General features: G+C 38.8%; 1 protein-coding gene across 1 annotated transcript in view; it reads right to left on the bottom strand.

Annotated features, from left to right (window-relative positions):
• The window catches only part of LOC150007281 (uncharacterized), a 28,269-nt gene extending 13,446 nt beyond the window's left edge, over window positions 1-14,823 (bottom strand). Inside the window, exons 1-6 of the mRNA XM_090280809.1 lie at window positions 14,722-14,823; window positions 14,567-14,629; window positions 10,381-10,416; window positions 10,217-10,261; window positions 7,534-7,704; window positions 5,799-5,865 (exon numbers count right to left, since the gene is read on the bottom strand). Of these exons, the coding sequence (XP_090136935.1) occupies window positions 5,799-5,865; window positions 7,534-7,704; window positions 10,217-10,261; window positions 10,381-10,416; window positions 14,567-14,629; window positions 14,722-14,823 (484 nt within the window). The remainder of the gene's footprint in view (window positions 1-5,798; window positions 5,866-7,533; window positions 7,705-10,216; window positions 10,262-10,380; window positions 10,417-14,566; window positions 14,630-14,721) is intronic.
• Window positions 14,824-24,842: the final 10,019 nt, after the last annotated feature.

The raw sequence follows: 24,842 nt of genomic DNA, 5'->3' as shown, positions 1-24,842 counted from the left end.
GATGAATTCATATTCATGTGGTGGTTCATCATGAACTAAAGGTTGTTACTGCCTCACTTAACTCTGGTCCATTTCTTTGCCACCTTGTAAACATGATACTCTGAAATGTTTCTGTGGATAGAGATGGTGCACTGAACACATGCATTGGCTTTAACTCTCTCCTAAATCCCTGAAAAACAAGTAAGATATTTTTAAAGGCCTAACACCACAGGAAGAGAGAAACTGTGAAAGACAACATAAAACTTTGGAAGCTGAGAACCAGATAGTTGTCAAACCACAAAACTCTTAAAAGTCTGGGGAATGGCAGTGCAAGTTACACCTGAAAATGGGGGTGATGGGTGGGAACTAAAATAAGGAGAGCTGGTTGAAAGCCTGTTTAAGAAATAGTCTCAGAAATCCCTGTCTCTGTTCCATAGAGCTAGGTAGTTGCCCTTCCCCAAGCCTAGCAAAACACTGAAGGTTTATTATCTGAAAAAGGCTACTGAGGACCAGAGACTCCACTGAGAATTGGGCCTCCCTTCTGAAAACAAGAAGAATAAATGAACATTTATATGTTCATTGGTGAAGCCCCAGCCCTGTTCTCTGATGTTGCTCCCCAAATGCTGGCCACCAGGAAGAAACGAAAGTGTTTCGTTTGGGGAATCTCACCAAAATAAGAACAAAGACTTAAAGACACTGAAATCTGCAGATCCCACAATTAAAACACACAGCTAAGCTGTCCTAGAGAGAATTTCACTGTTGGCAAGCCTCACCATTCACTCACAACTTTCTGTTGGTTAGGACCTACTCTTATGTAGGTACGGACAACCAAGGAAATTTTATAAGCTGAATGATAGATCCAAACAAGGAACAGAAATAAGCGAATTGGATAAAATAGAGACTATGCTATGGAAAATATTTTTAAAAGCTATCTATATTTATAGATCCAATTATGTGTATCTGCCAGATGATGTATGTATATACAAATACATATGGGTGAATATCTTATTTGTAGAAATGCAAAAGGACGTGTTACAACCTTGAAACAAGAGAACAGGAAAACACATATTCATATATATATATAAAGTGGAGAAAACATAGGTAAAAGTGTTTTCGAGGACACTGAGAATCTGGAGGCAGAAATACTGCTCAGGGGCACTTAGCTCTCATCTTCGTTTTCTCTCTCAGTTGCAGGTGTGGGTTCCAAATTCATCTCAAGAATCAAAAAGAGCCAGGGGTGTGCCCACATTCTTTTTTTTTTTTTTTTTTTTTTTTTTTAAAGATTTTATTTATTTTTAGAGAGAGGTGAAGGGAGAGAGAAAGAGAGAGAGAGAAACATCGATGTGTGGTTGCCTCCTGCGCATCCCCAACTGGGGACCTGGCCTGAAACTCAGGCATGTGCCCTGACTGGGAATCAAACCTGTGACCCTTTGGTTCTCAGGCCGGCACTCAATCCACTGAGCCACACCAGCCAGGGCCCACATTCTTATATAGCAGTGATTTTCAATATTTTCCATCTCATGGCACATAAAATCTAATTAGTAAAATTCTGCAGCACACCAAAAAATAGTATGTTTTTGCTGATCTGAAAAAAGTTATAATTTTGATTCATACACACCAGACAGTTGTCATGTTGGCTGTTTTCATTTTTTAATTTGACAGTCTAAGGGTAAAAGAGGTCAGTGCCCCTGACTAAATAGGTATTGCATGTTCTAAAAATTCTTGCAGCATACCAGAGTACCATGGCACACTGGTTGAAAATCGCTGCTATATAGTGTGGTAAGTTCTTCTTGCATGATGATTTAAATGTCCAAGTATAATAGGGTGGTATCATAGCAAGAATTAAGCCTCTCAGATGTGGAAAGATCCTAATTTTATGTGGAAAGCATCACTGGAAGTTGCAAAGTCCTCATAATATTACAAAAAGAAACAGACACGCAGCATCTGTCCTGCTTTGTGTGGCCACCTTGCTTACAAAAGGGTCTGACCTGTTAGCCAATAAAATCAGGAATTTAGCTTTCAACTGGGTGTATGTTTGCACATTGTGATCCACCAGAAACCCAGACTTGGGGTTGGTGGAAAGACACCTTCCTTCACCACGGCTAGGTTTGGGATGCGGCATCGGGATGCAGAAGGTGGGCCTGGTGGCCTGGAGAAGAGCCCACAGTGTGAGGACTGTGGGGGTGTTGTATCAGTGGGGCCACCAGGGAATTCTCAAAGGGAGCTGGAAAGCTTCATGAGGAGAGCCAAAATTCTGATTCCTGGTCTAGGGCTTCACACCTGGGATGATAAAATGGGGAAGCAGGATCTCCTAAGAATTCCCTTAAGTCGCCTGATAGTCTATGACTTGCTGAGCAGAAATCGCTCCTGAAGCTGTAGATATGCAGAGGTGAGTGGAGCAGAGATAAGCATTAGCTGCCATTGACCCAGCTCTCTTGTGAAATTGCTAAGAAAAAAAGAGGCGGAAGGATGCTGCGTCACTGTAGTCCTTAGCTGTAACTGTTTTAACATGGGAAAATTAATCTTTGCTTTTGTAGAGGAAGTTTTCTGAAAATGAGAACCGTGACCTTGGAGCCCTGTGATTTGTGAAAATGGACTTTTTCTTTTTTTGTAAATAGTGTTCAGAAGAAATGGAAAAAGTGACTTCTAAGTGGAAAAGTAAATGGACTGAATTGGAATAATCTTGAGACAAATTAACTCAAGTGTTAAATAACTAAATTTGAGTTTCAGGTACAATTTTGTTTGGGAGGTGAGAATTTTGTGGGGCCGGTGCCAACAGAGATAAAAGGAGAGGGTGTATCACATGTGGAGTCTCAGAGTCTAGAAGTCTCAGGAAAAAATTTCCTTGGGGGCCACTTTAGAATTTTCTCTTGAGGCTAAGACATCTGGTGCTTCTGAGGGAGCCTGGATCTGGCCAGGCTGGAAGAGGCTGAGGAAGGTAGCAGCAGAGATGGGGGAGTCAGAGGAGATCGGGGGGACACTACGCCACAGGCTGGCAGGACACAGGGAGGACGCTGAGAGAGGAAGGAGGGCCGGAATACAGAGGGGGAGCTGGCAGACTTGGAGAGGAGCTGTCAAGAAACTGCCAGCCAAGTGCGGCTGCCCCAAGACAGATAAGAGCAGTCAGGTTCCCCTGACTTTCTCCTGGGAGGCCGACGGCCTTTCATGGGAGTCGGCACAGAATGGGCTGGGAGTGGGCCACACGGAGGCTTTCCCAGGCGGAAGCCACCGTCTCCTCTGCTAGGGGGGCCAGGCCTTCACCCACAGGACTGAAAATGAACACCTCTCATATCTCAACACAAAATATTTTTTCTGATACGGCTTGGTTATATCTTTTGACATTCTTAAGAAGCCTTTTTAAAAAGTTAGACTCATTAACTGCTCTGAACTATTTAATATTTTTTTTAATCTCAAGTCTTCTACAAAATTGAAATTTAATATTAAAGCTGCCTGAGGTAAAAGATAATTTACATGAGAACTCATGGAAATTAAGGATGAAAGGGGAATTTCAGAGTGCAATCCAAAAGTGTGTATTTGCTGGCCTGTCTCTCTCCTACTGAAAATGCGGTGCTGCGATCGCGGGCGTCCTGCGCCTGGGCTGGCGTCGTGGACAGGCTCCCCCAGAGCACACAGGTCCCGCGCTCAGAAGGGTCCTATGCTTGGTGCAACGTTCTGTTGCTGTTTTCTATTCTTAATGGATTTTGAACAAGGGCACTTGGAGTTTCATTTTTCATTGAGTCTTGCCTATGCTTCTCTAGTCCTCAGTGTTCCTTTGGAGAACTTTTATATCTTATTCTTTGTCAGGAAGTAAGACCTGAGAAATGCTTGTTGAGGTGTAATGTTTGAACTACAAAATTTGGAGCCTAAGCTAAGATGCTTGAGTCAAAAATCAAAAGAAAGAAAGAAAGAGAGACACACACAGAGAGACAGAGAAAGAAAAAAAGAAAGAAAGAAAAAAAAAAAAAGAAAGGAAGAAAGAAAGAAAGAAAGAAAAGGAAAGAAAAAAGAAAAGGAGTTTTTTAAATTTAGGGGCAACATTAAAATTAGAAAGAGAAAACTGATAGCTGAAAAATGAAGAATGGACCATTGTATCAGTAAACTATCAGGTCAAAGCACTGTACAGATATTTAGTAGAGATCAAGGTAAATTGAGATCAACAGCATGAATTCATGATCTCATAAGAAAATATATATTTTTTATCACTGAAGTCACTAAAAGGCCCTGTGTTACTCTGTTCTAACTCTATTGCTCATGTGAAGTAAGACAATGTACACTCAAGCTCTGAGATTTTGGTCTCTCATGCTAATTACTGCTTACAATAATTAGAGTTCCTTGAAGAGTAGCAAAGTCCATGTTTGCAGTAGAAGGACTAGATGAACGTGGGCCATTTTGTAATCTTATTTCTTGCACATTCAACAATGTATTTTTAGTTTAGCAAAGGAAGGATACTCTGCAAAAGAAGCAGGAACCATGAGAGCCAATGTGATTTATTTTTTAAAGACAAATAACTTCCACTTTATGAAGTTCAAAGTGGAGGGGAGTGATTTTGATTTTAGCAAATCATCTGACAAAATCATGTGATATCCTGTGGATAGATAAAGAAATGCAGAGTGGATTTTAGGACAACTACGTGTATTCAGAGCTCACAAAAAACAAAAGATTAACAGATGATTTACAAATGGTCAGGAAGAATGCAATGGCATTTAGAAAGGACTAATCCTTGACTTTTTTAAATTTAAAATTTCTAAGAATAATTAGAATGATGACATGCTTATAAAATTTAGAGATGACACAAAATTACGGGGTTCAGCAAACCTGCCCTATCAGACAACATTCCAAAACATATCTTCGGGTTGGAACAATGTATGAACATGGATCATTTGAAATTTAATAAGAGGTTACATAAAATTACACACTTAGATTTTAAATATGAAAACAATGCATAATGAGAAACACCTAATTTTTAAAAGTTTGTATAAGAAAGATCCAAGATTGTTAGTCAATTAAAAATTCAAAATGAATCAACAATGTGAAATGGATTAGGCTGTATTATTGTATCAGGGGTCAGAGAACTTCCTCTGCAAAAGTCAGATAGTAAATATTTAAGGCTTTGCAGGCTCTACTGTCCCTGTCACAATGATTCAATTCTGCTGCCCTTGAAGGAAAGCAGCCAGAAAAAATACAGAAAGGAATGAGTGTGATTGTGCTCTATCTAAAAATTTATTTATGGACACAAATTTAAATTTTTCACATGTAATGAAATATTATTTTGATTTTAAGAAAACATTAAAAATGTACTGCACCCTACATTCCCAGCCCAAATATAAAACCCATTCTCAATGGGCCGTGGCAGGTGCATTTGATTCGTGTGCCATAGTTTTATGATGCTGGTCTAGATCAAAAGACACTGCACTCTGTCCTGGTCAAAATACTCCTGGGTAAATTAAGGTCATTTAAAAATTTAGTATTTCTCAAGGGCAATGATTATGGAGGAGCTGGATACACTTATTCCATAGAAGAGAAAATTAAGGAAGGAGACCATGGGTGTTGAAAAATATTTGAAGGGCTGTCATGTAAATAGAGGAAGATGCTTTACCTGTGTTGTTTAGCAGATCAAGAATGATGACAGGAAGTTGAAGGGAGGCAACTTTAACTTAGCATAAAGAAATTTTTTCTATCAAATAGAGCCACCCCATCATAAAATGGGCTGCCTCTTAAAGTTGTTAAATGATCATCTTTTGAGAATGTTGCTGAAGGGGTTTTCCACAGTGTTTGAGAATTGGTAAAAGATTCAGAAATGTTTATTAAGCAAATCTAACCTTCAAAAATCCTTAGAACCTCTTGATTAATATACTGCTTTATTTCTTCAAATGAAACCGCATCAGCCTAAAGAAAAAGAAGAAAAAAAGGTCGGTTAAAATAAAGCATAGCAAAATGAATGGATAATAGAAATATTGAGTTGGCACGTATACTTGAAGCTTCTGTAGAGATACATTTATCAAGCAAAATGCTTTTGGCAACTGACTATATTAAGCAATAAATATCTTTTGTTTTGATCAAATGCTAGGAAGAAGTTGAAGTGCATAATTGCTTTAAAAGCTGTGGGCTGAAATCATAACCAGTGATGTGAACATATTTCCTATTAAATGGAAAGATATGGCTTCACATAATTAGAAAAGACATTTGATATTACTTCATTTTCTGAAGTTACAGAATTTGAACAGTGTTATCATGATGTTAATATCCCAGGCACAATTTAACTTCTAACCAATCCATGGACACTGATAAAGTCATTATGTAACTGATATTAGGAGTCTTCAAAGGAAGTATGCTGGGTTATTCTTTAAAATGTTTTATACATGGGATAAAGCTTACTAAAATGTACCCATCTCATGGTAAAGTTTATTCTGTAATTTACACTTTGTAAGCGTATTTGTATTAAGCAATTTTTTAAGAGAAAATGAAAGTAGGTAAATGACGTCAGTTGAGTTTTTAATTTCTTGACAAATAAATTTACATGACTTTGACAGAGAATCCAATATTTGTAATAGTAATGTTTTACTATAGACCTTGATGTTTTAAAAGGGAGCTATCCTTTTTCACAATGGTTAGGACTTGAAAGTATTTTATTACTCTTCTTTGTATTTGGTGGTTATTACCCAGGGGTGTGGAACTACAGACAATGTGATGGGCTCAGGAAGTAATGATTTCTGTTAGGACACAGTGTTCCAAGAATACCTTATTTCTAGTTTATTTTCACTGTGTTTGGGACAAATGAACTTGAATTAATGCATTTAATACCAATTATTGACACAGTATGGCAACGTCCTTCTACAGGCTTTATTCAAGTAGAGTTTAGGGAGAGTGGGTAAAAATAAAATATGAAAATTGTGGGAATGCACCATTTGACCCTGGATCTGGTCATGACTGATTATCTGAGGGCAGCATTCCTTAACTCCCTGACCTTACTCCGTGACTCTCCCTTCTTCCTGACATGGATAGTTTCAGATTAAGTTCCTCTGTGGGATGGCCATGCCTCCTGAGGGCATTAATGAAGACATGGGCTTCTTGAACCAAATGCTCTTGGCCCAACTGGTCTCCACTTCAAGGCACTACTCAGAGCAGATATGTTGATGTGTTATTCAATAAAAGGGAATTTTAATATGAAACAGACATAATACGTATTTTCTGTGTAGTGTAAGGAGACATTACAGATAGTATTTAAGAGCATGGCTTTGGAGTCAGTGGAATGTAGGTTTGATCCACTAAATAATTGTGACCTTGGACAAGTCAACTCTCAGTTCCTGCATTTTTTAAAATGGGACAGAAAGCTCCCCAATCCTTCCTGGTTAGTTGTAAGGATCCAGTGAGGTAATAAATAGCAAGAGCTTAGCAGATCTGGTCCAGAACTTAAAAGAAATGACAGCTATTGTACCCTCACAGAGACCAGTTTAGCTTCATTTTATTTATTTTGGTAGAATTATTGCTTTCATGGGAAAAGGGATATGTGGTCTGTACCAGCCAGGAGCTCCTAGAGCTCTCAGTACCACTTACTGGAATGCCGGGGATGCCTGGGTTGCCCGGGGGGCCTTGATGCCCAGGGGAGCCCACAGAGCCCTTGATTCCTGGTGGTCCCACAGGACCTATGGCTCCCTTCATGCCCGGAAGGCCTGGCTTTCCCTGTTCACCTTGTGGGCCTCTGTCTCCTGGAATTCCCTGATCACCCTGTTAAAGAAAAAATTAATTATAAAGAATGATCTCCTCTATAATGGTAATAGTTGTGGTTAATAGCAAAGGATCTGGATCAATATTGCCACTTACTAGCTGTAGGACCTTGGATAAGTGAATTAAATTCTTTGTGCCCAAGCTTTCTCTCCCAGAAGGTGAGGATATTAATAGTACACGCTAAGCAGGGTGGTGCTGAGAAATAAATGAGTTAACTCAAGTAAAGTGCTTAGAACAATGCCTGGCATGTTAAAAGCACTTGATAAAAAGTTAGTGACCATGTCAGTTGTACTCAGTTTCCAGTCTAGAATAATGAGACTTTTGAAAGTCAATAGCAGCTGTCACTTCAGGCCTGGTCTCCTTTGCAATAATAAAGGAATATTGCCAAGGGGATTTCATCACCAATATTTTTCACTCAGAAAAACTTCAGGACACTCAAAATACCTCCTAAATCATGTGCTTTTCTTTTCTTCTCCTTGTTCTTGTATGTTTGGTCTTTGTAAGATTCTGTGGGTTGGTTTCTGTACTTGTGTTTGGAGAGAAAGAGGTAGAACATGGCAGGGGTTTCAGTTCCCAAATACTCAATCCCCCAACTCCATGAAGTGATGACCACACCAAGTATGATGGAATGGTGTGTGGAAGCTGCCCTATATTTCACTGTATTATTCTTTTATTTGTGGCTTCTCTGTAAAAGTCTAACTCTATTTCTCTTGATTAAAAAAATATAATGAAAACAAATGAACAATTATAGAGATCTGTTTGATTATGGAATAAAGAGGCGGAGAAAGAAGAAAACATCGATGGCCCTAATTCCAATTCTACTATCTTAGTTATAAAAATGTATCTGCATACAAGTATATCAACCTAGCTCACATGTGGAGAAATATCTGAGATTGTTAACATAAAAAATAAATAAAAGAAATACTAGCACATTTTGATCAATATAGTATTCCCTCACTTATCACGGGTATTACATTCTAGACCCCCCATGAAGTAGGAACCTTACATTTATTCCACACTCTTAAACCTACATAATCTTAACAACATATGCGTATAGTACCGCAAAATCCCGCGATATAGCGAAAAATCCATGATAAATAATATATTTTTAAAAACCCCATGATACAGTGAGGCCACAATAAGTGAACCACAATATAGAGAGGAACTACTGTACCATGATCATGTGCAAAATAAACACAATCTTTAATGTATTAAAATTATTTTATAATTTAGGCACAAGGATGTTCATTATACCAATGTTTATAATATGAAAACTGGAAAAAACCTAGATACTTCTAAAAGGGGGACTGGGTAGGTGAAATACGGTATATCCAAACAGTGTAATAACATATAACCACTAAAAGGTAACTATAGATATATATTTACTTGTATGGAAACATAGTCATCATATATTACTAGGCAAAACAAGTAATTTACAAAAAAATTATGAGTCTACTTTTGAAAAAAGTACATATTCACTTGTATTGATACATTAAGTATATATGTATGTTATGTAGAAGAGTGGGAGAGATGCAAATAGGGCCAAAACATCAATAGTGCTTTTCTCTGTGTAGTGGGGTAAGGTAGAATTTTTTGTATTTCTAATATCTCTATTTTCATATTTCCTTCAGTGATTATAGATTGTTTATGGAGTAATAAGTAAAGACTAGTAAACTAGACACCAATACACACACACACACACACACACACACACACACACACACACTAGCAGCCCTTACTAGAATTCCACTAAATAAGAATTCCTTAGTAACCTGTTGCAGTGGAATGACTCCAGTTCTATGAGAAAATGTTCAGGCTCGTTAAACAACATAGTGGGAAGTTGTTATAATGATATTTACAACCAAAACAATAAAAATAAAAGCATACAACATAAGTGGCATAATTAGTAGCTTTATATGTTCAGTTGCCCTTCCCATTTCTCTCCATCCCCCCCTTACTCAATTCAGTACTCCACTAGGTCAGGGAGCCTCGACTAAGGCAACTTTGCTCCCCACGAGGCATCTGGTGATGTCTGGAGACCTTTGTGGTCAACACAGTCAGAGGGAGGGTGGTGCTACCCAAACTTGTGGACAGGTACCAGGGAGGCTGCTAAATATTCTACAATGCACAAGATTGGCACCTACAACAAAAAAATTACTGCCCTCGATATCAACAGTGCTGAAACTCTACTCTAGGTAAAAAGAACATGGGTGATGGTCATAGTAAAAATATGTGTTTCAGGCAGGAGGATGACAAAACTTTCCAAACCGAAGTAGCAAACTAGACTTAGCTGTGTCTAAAAAAGCCAACCATGTATCTGCTATGTGGCCTGCTTCTGGGGCCTTTAATTGTTCTATTTTATGTCTGTCTAGCAGAGATCTAGGACCACACATTCTCCACCATTTTCATCCTGGGAGATTTAGAAGGGGTCTACATACTTAATTGTGAACTCAAAGGATGGGACAGTTGTAGCAGATACTCTTAAATAATGGTCTAAGTAGTATATACATACACGTTCTCCTTTGGGGCCTCTGTCTCCAGGCTTACCCATGACGCCCTAAAAAACAGACATCAACATGAAAAAAATCACTGCTTGCTAAGATTTTTCCTCAATCTGCTGTCTGGTATTCTGCAATTTTGCATTATAAAATTTATTTTAAATGGTATTTTCCATACCTGAGGACCCGGTAATCCATCTTTTCCATTTATCCCCTGTAAAGACAAAAAATGATTAATATTTCTAATTTTGCACTAACAGACATGGTTAAGGGTAACAGACAGCAATAGGGTAAAGTTGCAAGGACTTAATCATACTTCTATGAGTGTGGTGAAATGGAAAACAGAATCGATAGAACCAGATAGCCCCAAGTTTAAATTCTGACTCTGTCACTTAAAAGTTCCATTTACTTCAGGCAATTTACTTAACTTATCTTCACTTATAAAGTGAAGATAAAATAATGGCCTTAAAACTAAAGATTTAGTGAAATAACAGAAAATGCCTAGCTCACTGTAAACAGGCAACAGGGTGATTTTCCCTGCTTATTCTGCTAACAGATACATTCTGAGAAGTAAGAAGGTGCCTCTTGGTGCTGGGTGGCTGGTATACAGCATTTACTGCTTCTGCCTAACAATTTTTGCCAGCATGAAGTCATTCTCCATAAATGGTCCCAGTTGCTGCCGGGGCAATTTCATAACATGGCCAGAGCATGATCTTAATATGAAATAAACTGTCAACCAGAGAACAATTGCTATTTTTCAGCTGGAAAATACTTAAGTAAGATCTCTGTAATCATAGTTTTTGAGAGTATTAAATAGTGGCTTTTTATTAGTAAACTGGAAGTTTCCCAAACTTTAGAAGGCAGTTCCGGAGGTGGTAATAAAGCACAGTCCTGCTCGGAGATTTACAAGTCGGGGAGAACTATTGGCTGGGAGGTGTGAGAAAGAAAAGCACTTGAGGGTCAAATCAAATACCTAGAATCCAACAGCAGATGTGTTTCTGAGATTTGTTTTGAAGAAGGAGATCAAGGTGAGGAAAATAATTTTGTAGCCAGCAGGCAATTGCATGGACATGCTCCTTTGAAAAGCTGAGACTTTTATTGTGCACCGGGGAACAGATTGTGAGGAACTGCAGACAACTGCATGTATTCACGGCTGTAAATTACACTGGAACCTGTCACAGCTGAGAGCCCAACCAGAGTTCCCAACCCCTCTGAAAGGTCCTGGGAATTACCTAGAGTACTTTTACTAAGAACATGTTACCTGAAGTGCATGGTTCAAAGAATTTATGACATCCAGAAACACAGGCAGAAAAGATAAAGCTGATTAAGGAGAGGATGTTAAAGAAACAACTGTGTCACTTTAATAAAAGAAGATAAATCTAGTGTAAAAATGTAAGTCATGGCTTTGGTAACAATATAACAAAGGAAATAACCCTTATAGGCTTTTTTTTTTTTTTTTTTTTTTGGTCTCTTATAATTTACCCAAGAGACTTATGTGTGTCTTCTTTTGTATATGAAGGTGTTACTCACTTGCTTTGCATATGGGAGGTCTGTTTTCAGAGATTTTTAAATAACCTTTGCACTTGCTTCTCCTTCTCCTCCCCTCACTTATCTAGAAGAACTCATTTCTGGTATAACCAACTTTCTGTCTACTGCATGTCAGCATCTGAGCAGTGAACTGTGGTTGAAGAAAACCACACATCCTTGCTCGCTTGGGTTCAATCTGAATGTAGGATGGTGGATGGCAGGAAGTCCTCTGCGTTACCAGGTTATCCTTCTGCACTTCCTCATTGGACTCCCTTCCCTTCTCTCCAAACGTACTCCTTCACATATCCCCCTCTCTCTTCTAAAGTCCAGCATCATCACCCCACTCCTCATGTTCTGCTGATGAACTTGATTCTTCCTTCACTGAGGATATAAACGGGAGAGAACCACCTCCCTGTCCCTCCACCAGATCCACCAGTGACATGCATTTGTATTCTGACTTCTGCCTCTTATTAAAGAGGGATGAACAGCTCCATTTCTTGCTAAGACTATTTTCCATTTGTGAGTGGAATCCCAGTCTTCTCCCCTTATCCCAAGTTTTCTTCACTCTCTTATATCATCAGAATTTCCCTTTCAACTGGGTCATCCTTATGAAGATACTAACATGCTGGAATCTCCCCCACCATGACCCCCACATTGCAAACAACAGTGGAGAATTATCAGCCTGTTGGCACTTATCTGTATGTTTATCACTCCTTTCTTTTAAAATGCCTAGTTCCCTTGACATCCAGGAACCCCCATTCCCCTGGGTTTCTTCATATCTCATTGGCTGCCCTTTCTCAGTCTTCCTGCTGGCTCCCCTTCCCAAGAGCTGAAGAGTCCCCTTCCCTTCCTTACCACAGTGACTCCGTGTGGTCCAGGCTCAGGTTTAAATACCCAGATTAGTCTCTCCAGAGGATTAATTCCAAACGCTTAGATCCACCCCTTACTCGACTTTTCCCCTCTTGGATTTTCCTCCCCAAACCACCCATATCCAGTCTTTCCTGTCTCACTGACCCTGCCACTAGGACATGATTGCTCATCCCTCAAACCACAGCTCTGAAGTGGCTCTCCCTCGCACTGCACATCTGGTTTACCAGCAAGTCTTGTTGGCTGTCCCTTCAATCCCAATTACTCCTAGTCCTCATGACCTCCCTGTTCGCACCTTCATTATCTCTCATGGGCACTATGGCAGTTTCTCTGCGTTCACCCTGCTCCCTGCCATCTGCTCTCCATATACTAGTCACACGTCCTTTAAAATGTGGTCCAATCATTTCCCTTCCCCTCTGCAAACACTCCAATGAGTTTCCATCATGCTGCAAATGAAATCCAAACTCCTTTCAAAACTTAGAAGTTCCTCGTGGCCTGGTCACTGCCTACTTCTCCCTCATTATCCTTCCCACTTTTCTTTTGCTTACTTTGTTCTGAACTTCAGGACTTTTGTTGTCTTTTAAACATACCATGCTCTGCTAGCCATTTCTTTTTCTTGAAACAATGTCCTCCCCTCCCCCCACCCCCAACCTCCCTGTGGCTAGATCTCTCACTTTGTGCAGGCTTCGCTCAAGGGGCATGCCTCCTTTGAGCACCCTATTATATGCTACTCTAGTACTTCATTCTGCTCAGATCTTCACTGAAGTTGTGTGTGTGTTTTTACGTTATTTGTCTGTGTCCCTATCCTAGAATGTAAAACCCATGAGTTGCTAACACCCAGAACAGTGCCTAGCATGTAGCAGGTGCTCAAGAAATATTTGCTGAATGAATAAATTGCTTTTTGCCTAATCATCAGGGAACCCAATGGTAAACATTTATAAGATAGCTTACAGGGGCTGGAAATTGGGAATTGGTAAGAGAAGTTAAAGAACTAGGCAGGGAATGAAATTAATATTTACTAAGCACCTCCCATGGGCAGGCCCTGGAAATGCTTACCCTACGTCATGTTACTCAAGTGACTCACAATACCCTCTGAATAATAATTCAAACCCAGACCTTCCCAATGCTACATTGCAGATGCTTCCCATTTCTTCATGTTGCCTTCCCTGGGGACAGATGGTAGTCAGGGAATGCACTGACCGTGAGGGTTTCACAGAGATACTGAACTGGCCTCATGAACTCTGTGCTGCTTGTTGACATTCAGCTCCCTTTTCTCCTAAGAGCACCCCTTTTCCACTCCACAGCAAATAAAGAAGCAAAGGGAGCAGTGACCTTCTATGAAAACAAAAACCTGAGCCTGCAGTATGTCTTATTCATCTTTCTGTCCCCTTCCTTAGGGCCCAGCACATCCTTAGCAAAGAGCAGGGACTAGACGACTATATGTTGAATTGAATTAGTAGGAATGGTTGTTACAATGTCACAGCAACACTGTGTATCAGTAGCCAAGAACTCTTTAGGAGATGATATATTTGGCAGCAATGATTTATGAAAGTGTAAGAACAAGGCCTATACATAGAGAAGGGAATCTGAGAAAACAGCTGCTACTCTGGTCTTTAGTTTAACACAAAGGTGTTATATCTGTGTCTTCAGTTTATTTACATTTTAGGATATGATGGCCATTTTATTTTTAACTCCACTGAGAACACTAGACTTAAGAAACAATGGGTCTAATTTCCTGACACTTGAAATGAAAACATCTCACCTTTCTCTTTTTTGTGTAAGACATAAAGACACCTCATAGAGAGCCAGAATGCTCAGTGAGAACCGTGTCCCCAAATCCATTTGTAAACCTTCACTTACTTCCTTAGAAACTACTTATTTAAATCTCAAATATTCTGAGGAGATAGGTGAAGAAACAAAGCTTAGAACGTTTCTCAAATTGGCAAGTTGTAAACCATAGAAGTTCTTACTGGCTTTCCCGAGGGTCCTTCTGGTCCAGGGAAACCGATGTCTCCCACAGGTCCTCTCTCACCCTGTGGACATGCCCACAAATATTAATTGCCAAGAAGAGCTTTAAAACTGCATGCAGTACAACACAAATACAAATGTCAGGTAACCAACTCACCAATTCCCCTGGAGCTCCTGGAGGGCCTGGGGCTCCAGGTTTTCCCTGGGGAACCAAATCAAGGAGAAATGTTAGGAGCCAAATTACTGAATGACGCCCCATGCTTAAGCCCCTCTCCAGGTGAGTTTAACGTGCTGCTGGGCTGTGGCTCTCTCCACTAAAATGGCATTCCTAATGGGACAGAGTCCCATGGAACCCAAACTCAACCCTGCAGGCTCTTAGGTACAAGCTGAAGTACAGTTCTCGAAAAGTGCATGTGTGTGTATGTCAGGAGGGTAGGAGGGAAGGATAATATTTTTGAAAATATTAAACAGATGCACCCTCACTTCTGGAAATTCCCTCTGGTGCCTATTTGGCATTTCTTCTTTACTTTAGGGGCTGGGAGTGCATAGAGGGTCAAAGAAACCATTCCTAGACTTACAGTTTTATAAGAGGGTTTCTACGTATATAGTAAGGCAGCCTGACAAAGAACATGTCTGACTTGAAAAGCTGTGGTTTGTTAAAAGAGAGAGGATAAGATTGATTTGCTCCAATACGTATCCTTAGATGTGTTCTGGAGCACCGACAATGGAAGAACCCTGGGGTGGAGAGACCACAGGCATGGGCGAGTGGGGAAGATGGTCCGGCAGAGTCTGGAGGGGGGAAAGTGTACAAGTGTCCAGACCAGGCATAAAAATGTTGCCTCTGGAAGGTCCTGTCTCTTGGACCTAAAGTGGTTGGGAAATACCAACCAAGTGGGGAGGTAGGTGTAGGGCTGAGAACATAGAAACCCAGAAGGTTGTGGGGAAATCCAAAAAGGGAGGGCTTGGTGCCTATTTGCCATTTAGAATTTTGGGAGGAGAACCCCCTGACAGGTGAAGATATAGCTGAGCAGTGAAGCAGGGAACCCCAGGCTGAGAGAACACCCTTGGCTCCCCCACAGCCTGTGTGGGCAAGCTGGAGCTCCATGGGCCCAAACTGGGGATGTGTTAAAGCTGAGAAGGCTAATCGCCAAAAGGCTCTGAGCATGGGACTCTGGGGTGCAGAGTGCTTGGGCCCTGAGATCTGAGGCAGAAGGACTAGGACATAGAGAGCAGGCAGCAGCAATCCCAAAGGTCAGCTAGTACCAGTGCAGATCTCAGAGAGCTCAGGTGTGGGGTGGAGGCCCCGCTCACTGCCAACACATACAGACACTTGCTCTGTGTAACCACCCATAGGCCATCCTGGGAGGAAGGGGCAGGGGAGAAGGCCTGGAGGAATCCCTGCACAGGCCTGCATATTCTAGAAAGGGATAGACTGGTCTGTTCTAGGAAGACCAGGATTGGGTTCCCTGGTACTCAGCAGAGGGACATTACTGTATCTGATGAGGTAGGTCTCAACCAGAGCAATCACCTTAAATTTTTTTTCTTTTTGTGGTTAAGAAATATATAACATAAAACCTACCATTTTAAACATTTTAAGTGTAAAATTCAGTGGCATTAAGGATATTGACATTGTGTAGCTATCACCACTATTGCCATAATCTTTTAACTTTTATTTTCCAAGCCACTGTCAGGTTCAGTTATTAAAAAAATGTCATGTATTTACTGACATCACTGTATATTTGCAGTGTGCAAAAATTTTTACACCTTCTGATTTTTGTAATTGTCAGTTTATTCTCTTGATTATGAGAGAAAAAACTGCATTTTATCCCTTATTTCAATCATGCTGCAGCCTTCAAAAATATCTTTGAACTTCTTCATTTGGATTGCCTTTGGAGTCTGTCACTCATGTTTTAAATACCTTCAATGGTTGCCAATGATTTTTCTCTGAAGAGAGATTTAATTTAGGGTAATAGCCAAAAGCGATTTATAGACACGCCTAGGTGAATACAGTGGGCATTAAGCTTCATTACACCATATGGAAACAAAACAGGGTGTGAGTGAAAATACGGGGTGCAGGTTGTGAGGGGACTTGGGGCAATTCCAGAAACAGAGTTCCAATACATTGCTAGGAATGGTAATGAGGGGAGGGGGGAAGGAATGGGATAAAGTATGAGTCAACTTTTAAGAAGACTACTTTCTTGTATAAAATATTCTGTAGTGCATGCTAAAGAAAACATTTCCATGTTACTTTTCAATCACTGATATTTTAGATCTAGAACAGCTAAATAAGGAGATGTCATCCTCTGTAATGATGGTTTCTGTGGACTGTGGACAGGTTTTAATTTTCATTATTAGATTTAGCAACAAAATAGAGTAAAATAGAGTGGCTAATGGCCTTTTAAATGATATAGGGTGGTGGCAGGTGGTGGGTGGCAGAGTAGCTGGTGGCAGGGAACTCTGGGTGGTGCTGGGTAGTGGTGGGTGGTGATGGATAGGCCCTTTTCATCTTTCTCAAATTCAAGCACATGATTTCCATTGACTTTCCTACCCTGCGCCTACCCTGCAGGGGCACCTAGCAAGAGGATAAATGGGCTGTTATTCATAAAGCATGACCACAAAATTTTAATTAGAGCATCATGAGTGAAGATCAGAATGATCCTCAGGGCTCAGAGAAACGATTTCAACCTTTCCTGGAGCACTTTCTATTCATTTGAAAAGACCTTGATGAGATTAAAACATTTGACATCAGAGAGCAACAAAAATGATTGATATTATTGAAGGGCTAGTTTATGAGGAAACATTAGCAGCCATAAAGCTCCGCTAATAACACTGGGCTGAGGGAAAACCGAGGTAGATCGCAGTTGCATACAAAGAACCTGAAGTACATGCCTGCAGATGAGAACTTTACCATTTGAGGCCCCAGAAACCGTGACATAAGATAAAAGCAGAGAAACAAAACAAACTTCTCAAAGCTGTGCTTATATATTAATGACTCATCACAGGTAACTGGACTCCCCCAACCCCCTTAGAGAGTTGGGAAGAAACAAAACAAAGACAAAAAATAAGGAAAAGAAGAAAACGAAGGATCATTCTTGAGTTGGGAGAGAAACAGATGGTTTTATTTGTTAAACTAGAGGTTTCAGGAACCTAGTGTCATAGGAATTTATCATGTGTTCCTGGTCCTTCTTGATCCACAGGTTTACTGTGGAGACAGAACTGTTCACCTGAGAAAATAATGTGAGATAATTTGGACTCACCGACATGCCAGCTATTCCTGGGGGACCTGCTGGGCCTCGATCTCCCTATTGGGATTTATAAAAAAATTGTACTTAAAATGACATCTATAAAATATTCACTTATATAATTAGTGCTTAAAGAATCATTTGAATTTGGTAAAGCTTTTCTTTGGAATTGGTAAGTATTATCAATATCAGCTGGTGTGACGCTACAGGGTAGATGGAAAAATGACAAAATGAAGAGCCAACTGAACCTGTTAGCTTTTTTTTAATCCATAAAACTAAAGCAAATACTTTTAATAAAAAGAAACATTCATGTTATCATTTCTGTGACCTACTTTTAATAGGACTCTATACATACTTACAGCTAAAATTAGTCAATATTTTTATTCCACACATTTAAAAGTAATTCATTACAAATAACTTAAAAGAGTGAGCATATTGAATCTACTTTTTTTTTTTTTTTTTTTTTTTTATTATTGAATCTACTTAAAGCTTTTTCTACACTTGTCTCATTGAATGTAGGGTTAGAATAAAGATATTTAGAGCAAGGGATTTTGTAGTTCTCATTAGGCCAATCAGAAGATCCCTTGAATTGCTCTAAACAGTAGAGTAACTTAACACTTTTTTCCAAAGGCAGTGCAGTATTTTAGATAAAGCTGACAATGCTAAAAATACTAATGATTATATATGGGATAATAAAATGGCAATCTTTATTGAGCAGAACCTACATTAAAAAACTTCATAACTTCCTTCAAGGACATAAAAAAAGACTTGATTAAGTGAAGAGATATGTTTTGTTCTTGGAGGGCAAGACAATGTTGTAAAGTTGTCATTGCTACCTAAACTAATTTATAAATTTAATGCAATTCTTATAAAATTGTAGCTTGATCAAATAATATTATAATTCACTCAGAATAATAAATAAATGAAAGGAAAAAATTTTTTAAAAACTTAAAAAAGAATAAGATTAACAATGCCAATATTTAAACATATAAAAAAAACTGTAACAATGGAAATAATAAAATGTTGGCATAAGGTTAAGCAGCATATCAGTGGAAAATAACAGAAACCACTAAAATAGACCAACTTTTACAGCAGGATTTCAGTAAATAAAAGGGATGTATTATTCAACAAATAGTGCTTATAATGGAATAATTTTGAAAAAAGTTTGATTCCTCTTTTTATAAAATACTCTATATAAAATTCATGTGGATTATATAAAAACATGAAATATGAAATAAATAGATAAAAATATAAGTGACTATCTGATTGTGGTTGAGCATAAGAATAAAAACCATTTAGGACATAAAAACAAAATGAGATTTCGGAAAGAAAAAGTTTTATATTTGACTACATAAAAATTTTATTTACATATACAATAAGATTAAACATAAAAATGAAAGGAAAAGGTGAACTAGAAAAAAAGTCAACATATAAGATAGAAGTAACATCTTTAATATATAAAGCATAGCTAAGGTCAAATAGAAAAAGAACTAACAGAAAAGTGGGCAAACAAGGAAACAGGTCATTCTCATTAGTTTCATTGTGCTCCTTTTAAATTATGGGATTTTTACCCTTACATTGAATATACCATAACTTTTCATTCAGTGGAAACATTTACATATCAGATAAAGAAGAACATTGAGATAAATCTCTGACAGGATGGTCCTTTCAACTGTCAGGTCTCTGATTTCTTTGAACTACCCTCCTCTAATGATCTGACTTCTTTCTTATTTCCAAAGTTTTACCTGAGACCTTGTCAAGAACAGTAATTGCATCCCCCCATAATCTCAATTTCATGCATTCCAACCTTGGACCACCATCTCCTATTGTGATAATCTATTCCCTTGAGTACTTGAACCCCCAAAACTTTTGATGCCACCAAGACCTCTATCCATTGATTGTACAAATTTTTCATTATTCTTTACTCCCTGGATGGCCTATCTCCCTTATTTATCTCCCTACTAATACTCCATGGTCACTTGTTGTGACCACTCTCTTGTGTATACTGCTAACTCTTTTGACCCATTGTTGCTTCTAGTGCTCATCGGTCAAAACTGGAACCTTGTGTAAACACAACTCCCCTCCTGTTCTGCACCTTTACCCAAGTGTCTGTACATGGCTGGGAAAGCACAAAATTTTGCTGACCAGCCTCACTTCAGTTCATGACCATGAATCTTAAGGGGCCTGCTAGGATTGCCCAGCCACCACACTCTGTGGTTCTGGGACCCTCCCTCTTTCCTAGAAGAGATTCTCATTAAATCTCCAACCTCTTCTCCCTACCTCATTCTCACATGATGACCTTGCTTCCTCCATCTCAGAAAATTTAAGCAATTGAGAAAAAAAAACTTCTATAGACTCCAACCAATTCATCTTTCTGCACATCAGCACCCATACTCTCGCGCTTCTCTTTCTTACCTGTCATCACAGATGAACTATTCAGGCTCCTCCCTGAAGCCAAACCCCATCCCTCTTAGCAATTTAGGGACGGTGTTCCAGAAGTTCTTCCCTTTCCTCCCCACCCTCCTCCACTTTCTACTGAATCATCCGTTTAGCATACAAAACATTCTGGCATTTCTATGGTCTTAAAATCCATTTAATAAGATCTTGCCCTACTTCCGTCAGCAGCCACTGCCCCGTTTCTTTGCAGCATAACTCCTTGAGCATTGTTTATACTATACTTGCTGTCCCTAATTTTTTTTCTCCCATTCTCTCACTCAAGTCCAGCAGTTGCTCCTGTCAATAGTGAATTAGTAATAATTACTCTAATGATACATGACCTCTAGATTGCTAAATGTAATGGTCAATACTTGACCATCCATCCTACTTGACCTCATCCCCATCACGCTTGATCTATTGGCAATATTTGAGGAAGGTGATCACTCCCTTCACCTTGACACATTACTTGTACTTGGTTTTCAGGACACCAATTTATCCTTCTACTTCCCTGGTCACTTCATCTTAGTCACCCTGGTTGGCTGTTCCTTTTCTTCCTCATCTTTTAATGTTGGGGGCTCAGGGCTCATCCTTGATTCTCCTCCCTTTTTAAAAAGCCTACTGCCATTCCTTTGGTGACCTTACCCCCCACAATCCCCCCACTCATTCCCTGGGTGTCCTTGGATGGAACAATAATGCTTATGTCATTTAGACCTCCTGTTTCCTTTTTTTAAAAAAATGTATATATTTAACATGTACAACTTCATGATTTGATATATGTATATACTGTGCAATAATCACCACAATCAAGCAAATTAACATCTCCATCACCTCACATAGCCACCACTGTGTGTGTGTGTGTGGTGAGAAAACTTAGAAAATTTCAAGTATACAGTATAGTATTGTTGCCTATCATCACAATACTATATACATCAATCTCCAGAACTAATTCACCTTGTCTGGCACATTCTTCCTGCAGGCTTGAGGAATACTTGGCTAGCTTCCCCTCCCCTCTTTCATGACTTCGATCAGCTCTTGTCTTCTCAGAGCACCCTATTTAAAAATCACCATGCTTCCCTTCAGCATTCTTTATTTACTTTAACCTGTTCTACTTTTTCCTTACTTTAGCGCTTACCCACAATATTATTTAGTTATTTGTGTTTTTTTGTTTATTTCTATATCCTCTTCTTGGAGTATAAGTTCCATGAGGGTAGAGATTTTGTCTGTTCTGCTCCCTCATGTATTCCCAAACCTAAAACAGTTCTTGGTGTAAGAGTAGGTACACAGTAAATAGAATGTTGAATCAGTGAATGATTTCTAACCCCTCTACTTACCTTTATACCTGGAAATCCCTCTAGTCCTGGCAAACCCATTGCCCCAGGTTCTCCCTGTTAAATATGAACATAAGAAACTCAACAGCAATGATCAAAAGGATTTTAAGCATTGGTTTAAAAAGAGAAGACTTATTTATTTACCTTTTTTTTTTTTTTTTTTTTGCCTAAAAGCATTCCTTCAAACTTTGATTGGTAATCTAGCAAGTGAGTGGTATGCTCTATTTTCAAGAATTTGTACTCTTGCATTTGGTGTTTGAAAATAGTTTGTGAATAAAGCTATTCCCTGGAGAAGTATGAGTCTATTTTCTGATTAATTGTTTTTATTCTGATTAGAATCTAATCAGAATGAACCCTTCTAGTTAGTGATAACTCCAGTCGCAATAAGAATTAGAAGGAAAGGCTGTGCCTTAATGAAGTTTGCCAGTTTGTGAGGTACCTGGGGCTGCTAGAGTACCAGAGAAGGAGACTAAACTCCATAAGAGTAGATGAAGGTGGAGCCCTCAGAGCAGAGTTTACCACCTTCCGCTCTACTCTGCAGCTAGACAGGACCAGAGATGCCTCAGAGGATGACCCAGGAGCAGCGTCTCCAATGATTTTAAACGTTATTGATCAAACTGCTGTGTCAGGGAGAGGAGATGGGTAAGCATATCCATTAAAAAGTATTTTACATATGCTAGTGTGTGGTCCCAACCTATCTAGAGACGTTAGGTTCTCCAGGAACACATTTAGAAAAGTTAGAGTGAAGGAAGATGCTAGCTTGGAACAAATAAGAATTAAAAATTTTAAATCAAGAGAGGTAAAGTGGGTAGCATATGACTTGATAATATTTTTTCTTTTCTTTTTTTCAATTATAGTTGACATTAAATATTATTTTCTATTAGTTTCAGGCATACAGAATAACGGTTAGACAATTATATGATTTACAAAGTGACCCCCCCTGACAATCCATGTACTCCCCTGGCACCATGCTCAGTTATTACAATATTATTGACTATATTTCAGATGCTGGACTTTACATCCCCATGACTGTTCTGTAACTACCAATCTCTACTTCTCAATCCCTTCATCTTTTTCACTCATCCTCTCAACCCCTCTCCCCTCTGGCAACCATTAAAACAGAAACAGACTCATTGATAATTTTATGCTTCAGAAATCTTTAAAAATATCCATTAATATGTAATCTGTCAATCAGAAAAAAAGATACTCAAATTCTAGTCAGCATAAAGCTCTGTTAAAAGAGTCCTTGGGTTATTGACAAAGGAAATAAGCTCTTTGATTGTTTTTGTTTACATTCCCAACAATTCTCAGGACAGAGGAAGGTACTCAAGCCAATCAATCAATATTTGTTTGAAAGTAGCTAATAATATTGAATTGAAAGCCACTTATAAATTGTACACCAAAGAAATGAAATGGAGCACCTCAGAAGATAATTAATTCAATTAAGGGTAATTTTCATCTACAAAAGTTTACAGAGCCAACCAGAAAGAGAGGTGATCCAGTGTCATGGGATATGAAAGATGCTCCAAAAGTAAATCTATCTCCACCCACCTCAACTTGACTTTGCAATTATCTATGCTGTGACCTAAAATTCTACCATTATGACCTTATTTCTATGGTATAAGCTATTATTTCTCCATACTGGGCAGCTGGTGGGAAATGCACTTGCATGGTGGTGCTAACATTGAGTCCAAGAGAGTACTTTCCAAGTTTCATTTGAGATAAAGATGAAGGTTTACACAGGATTTAATTTTATGATCCCATATTCTGTTTTTGTCTTTCACCCACTTAATTCACATCTTTAAAAGCAAGGAACATCTTCTAATTAATTTTAGTGCTCTAACCTTTGTTGCAGCTAAGAAATTTGAAGCTTTCAATTCTACTCAAATAGGTCTGTGTTTTTGTTGCCACCTACTTTCCAATCCAAGTGAATTATAATTTATCTTCACTATAATGATCTTTTAAATTAAATGTAGAATTTATTAACATATTTAATTTATACGTTTTAAGCAATGGTATCATAGATGTAGACTACAACTTTACATAGGCTAAGCAACAGATAATTGTGTTCTTCACTGAAATACTTGGGTTAGATAAAAAATTGACAGCATGTACACCACTTTCTTTACTTCCTTTTTATTATAATTCATTTTTAAAAAGCTTTTCTCACCTTAAGCTGCAGTTATTAATGATAAAAGCTGAATGTCCCAGAAAAGCTAGTGAGAAGTCTAGGTGCCCTTGATGACTCAGAGGGGATGTTCTACGTGTGTGAGGAGGAGAAGAAAAGACCAGGAGGACATTTTTATCAACAAGATTAAATTGGAATGAAGGTATAGTTGGTGAATGCATAAAAAATTTATAGATAAAGCAAAGGCATAATGAGTAGCAAGAAAAAGGAAACTTCTCGATGACATATTTGGGGTTTAACTTGGTCGAAATCATGCTTTCAGGGAAAAATCAATTAGCTTTTAATACCTAGTGCCCTATAACAAAAGTAAGCTCTTTAATTCCTCTCCTTTGAAAACAAATATAGATGTGAAAATATTACTTTTTATGGTTTGTCCTTTTGCTCATTTAAGATTTATTCTCCTAGTTTTGCCAAACTGTACTGTGAGGAAAGGGCCTTCCATTTACTTTTTCAGTTTCAGGTATGTTTGAGTTTCACATATATACCCCAAAGTTAAAGGATATACAAATGAAATACAACAGATGGACATATGTTTAAAAAGGACATGACAGAAAAAAGTGCCAGGGAATAAGGGTTGAGTTTGGCAGAACTTTCACAGGGATGCCCCACGGCTGAGAAGGATGCTTGAGGACAATTACCATCCTTCGGGCAGCAGAGGACCTGTTCTCTTAGGTGATGAGTGTTAACCTCCTGACATGTGACCCCTAATGAATGAGTTTGTGATAGCACCCTCATCTATAGAATAATTGCCTAATGCTGAAAGTAAATAAACAGCCTCCCCCTTTTTTGTCAGGGAGATGGCAGATATATTAAGGAATTTCTTTCCAGTGAGCATTTCTCTTCCACAGTCTACTTAACATGGAATCAATCATCAAAATTGTTCTATTAGAAGAAAGTGTCTCATTTATCAGGAATTTTATCTGTGCCTTCTTCCATCACAGGGTGACTTTAAAACACACTGATGAAAGAGACAAACGTCAAGGGCAGTGACATCAGGACAGATGCATCTTACAAATGAAGAACACACTGCTGGCATTTCCTCTGTGGCCTGGCCGCTACCTCCAACACGTTAGCTGATGAGCAT

The sequence above is a fragment of the Furipterus horrens genome, unplaced genomic scaffold (assembly GCF_987537825.1).
Source record: "Furipterus horrens unplaced genomic scaffold, mFurHor1.1.pri manual_scaffold_6, whole genome shotgun sequence".
Taxonomy (NCBI): Eukaryota; Metazoa; Chordata; class Mammalia; order Chiroptera; family Furipteridae; genus Furipterus; species Furipterus horrens.
Note: the sequence above shows the minus strand (reverse complement) of the source record. Positions and strands in the feature narration are given on the sequence as shown.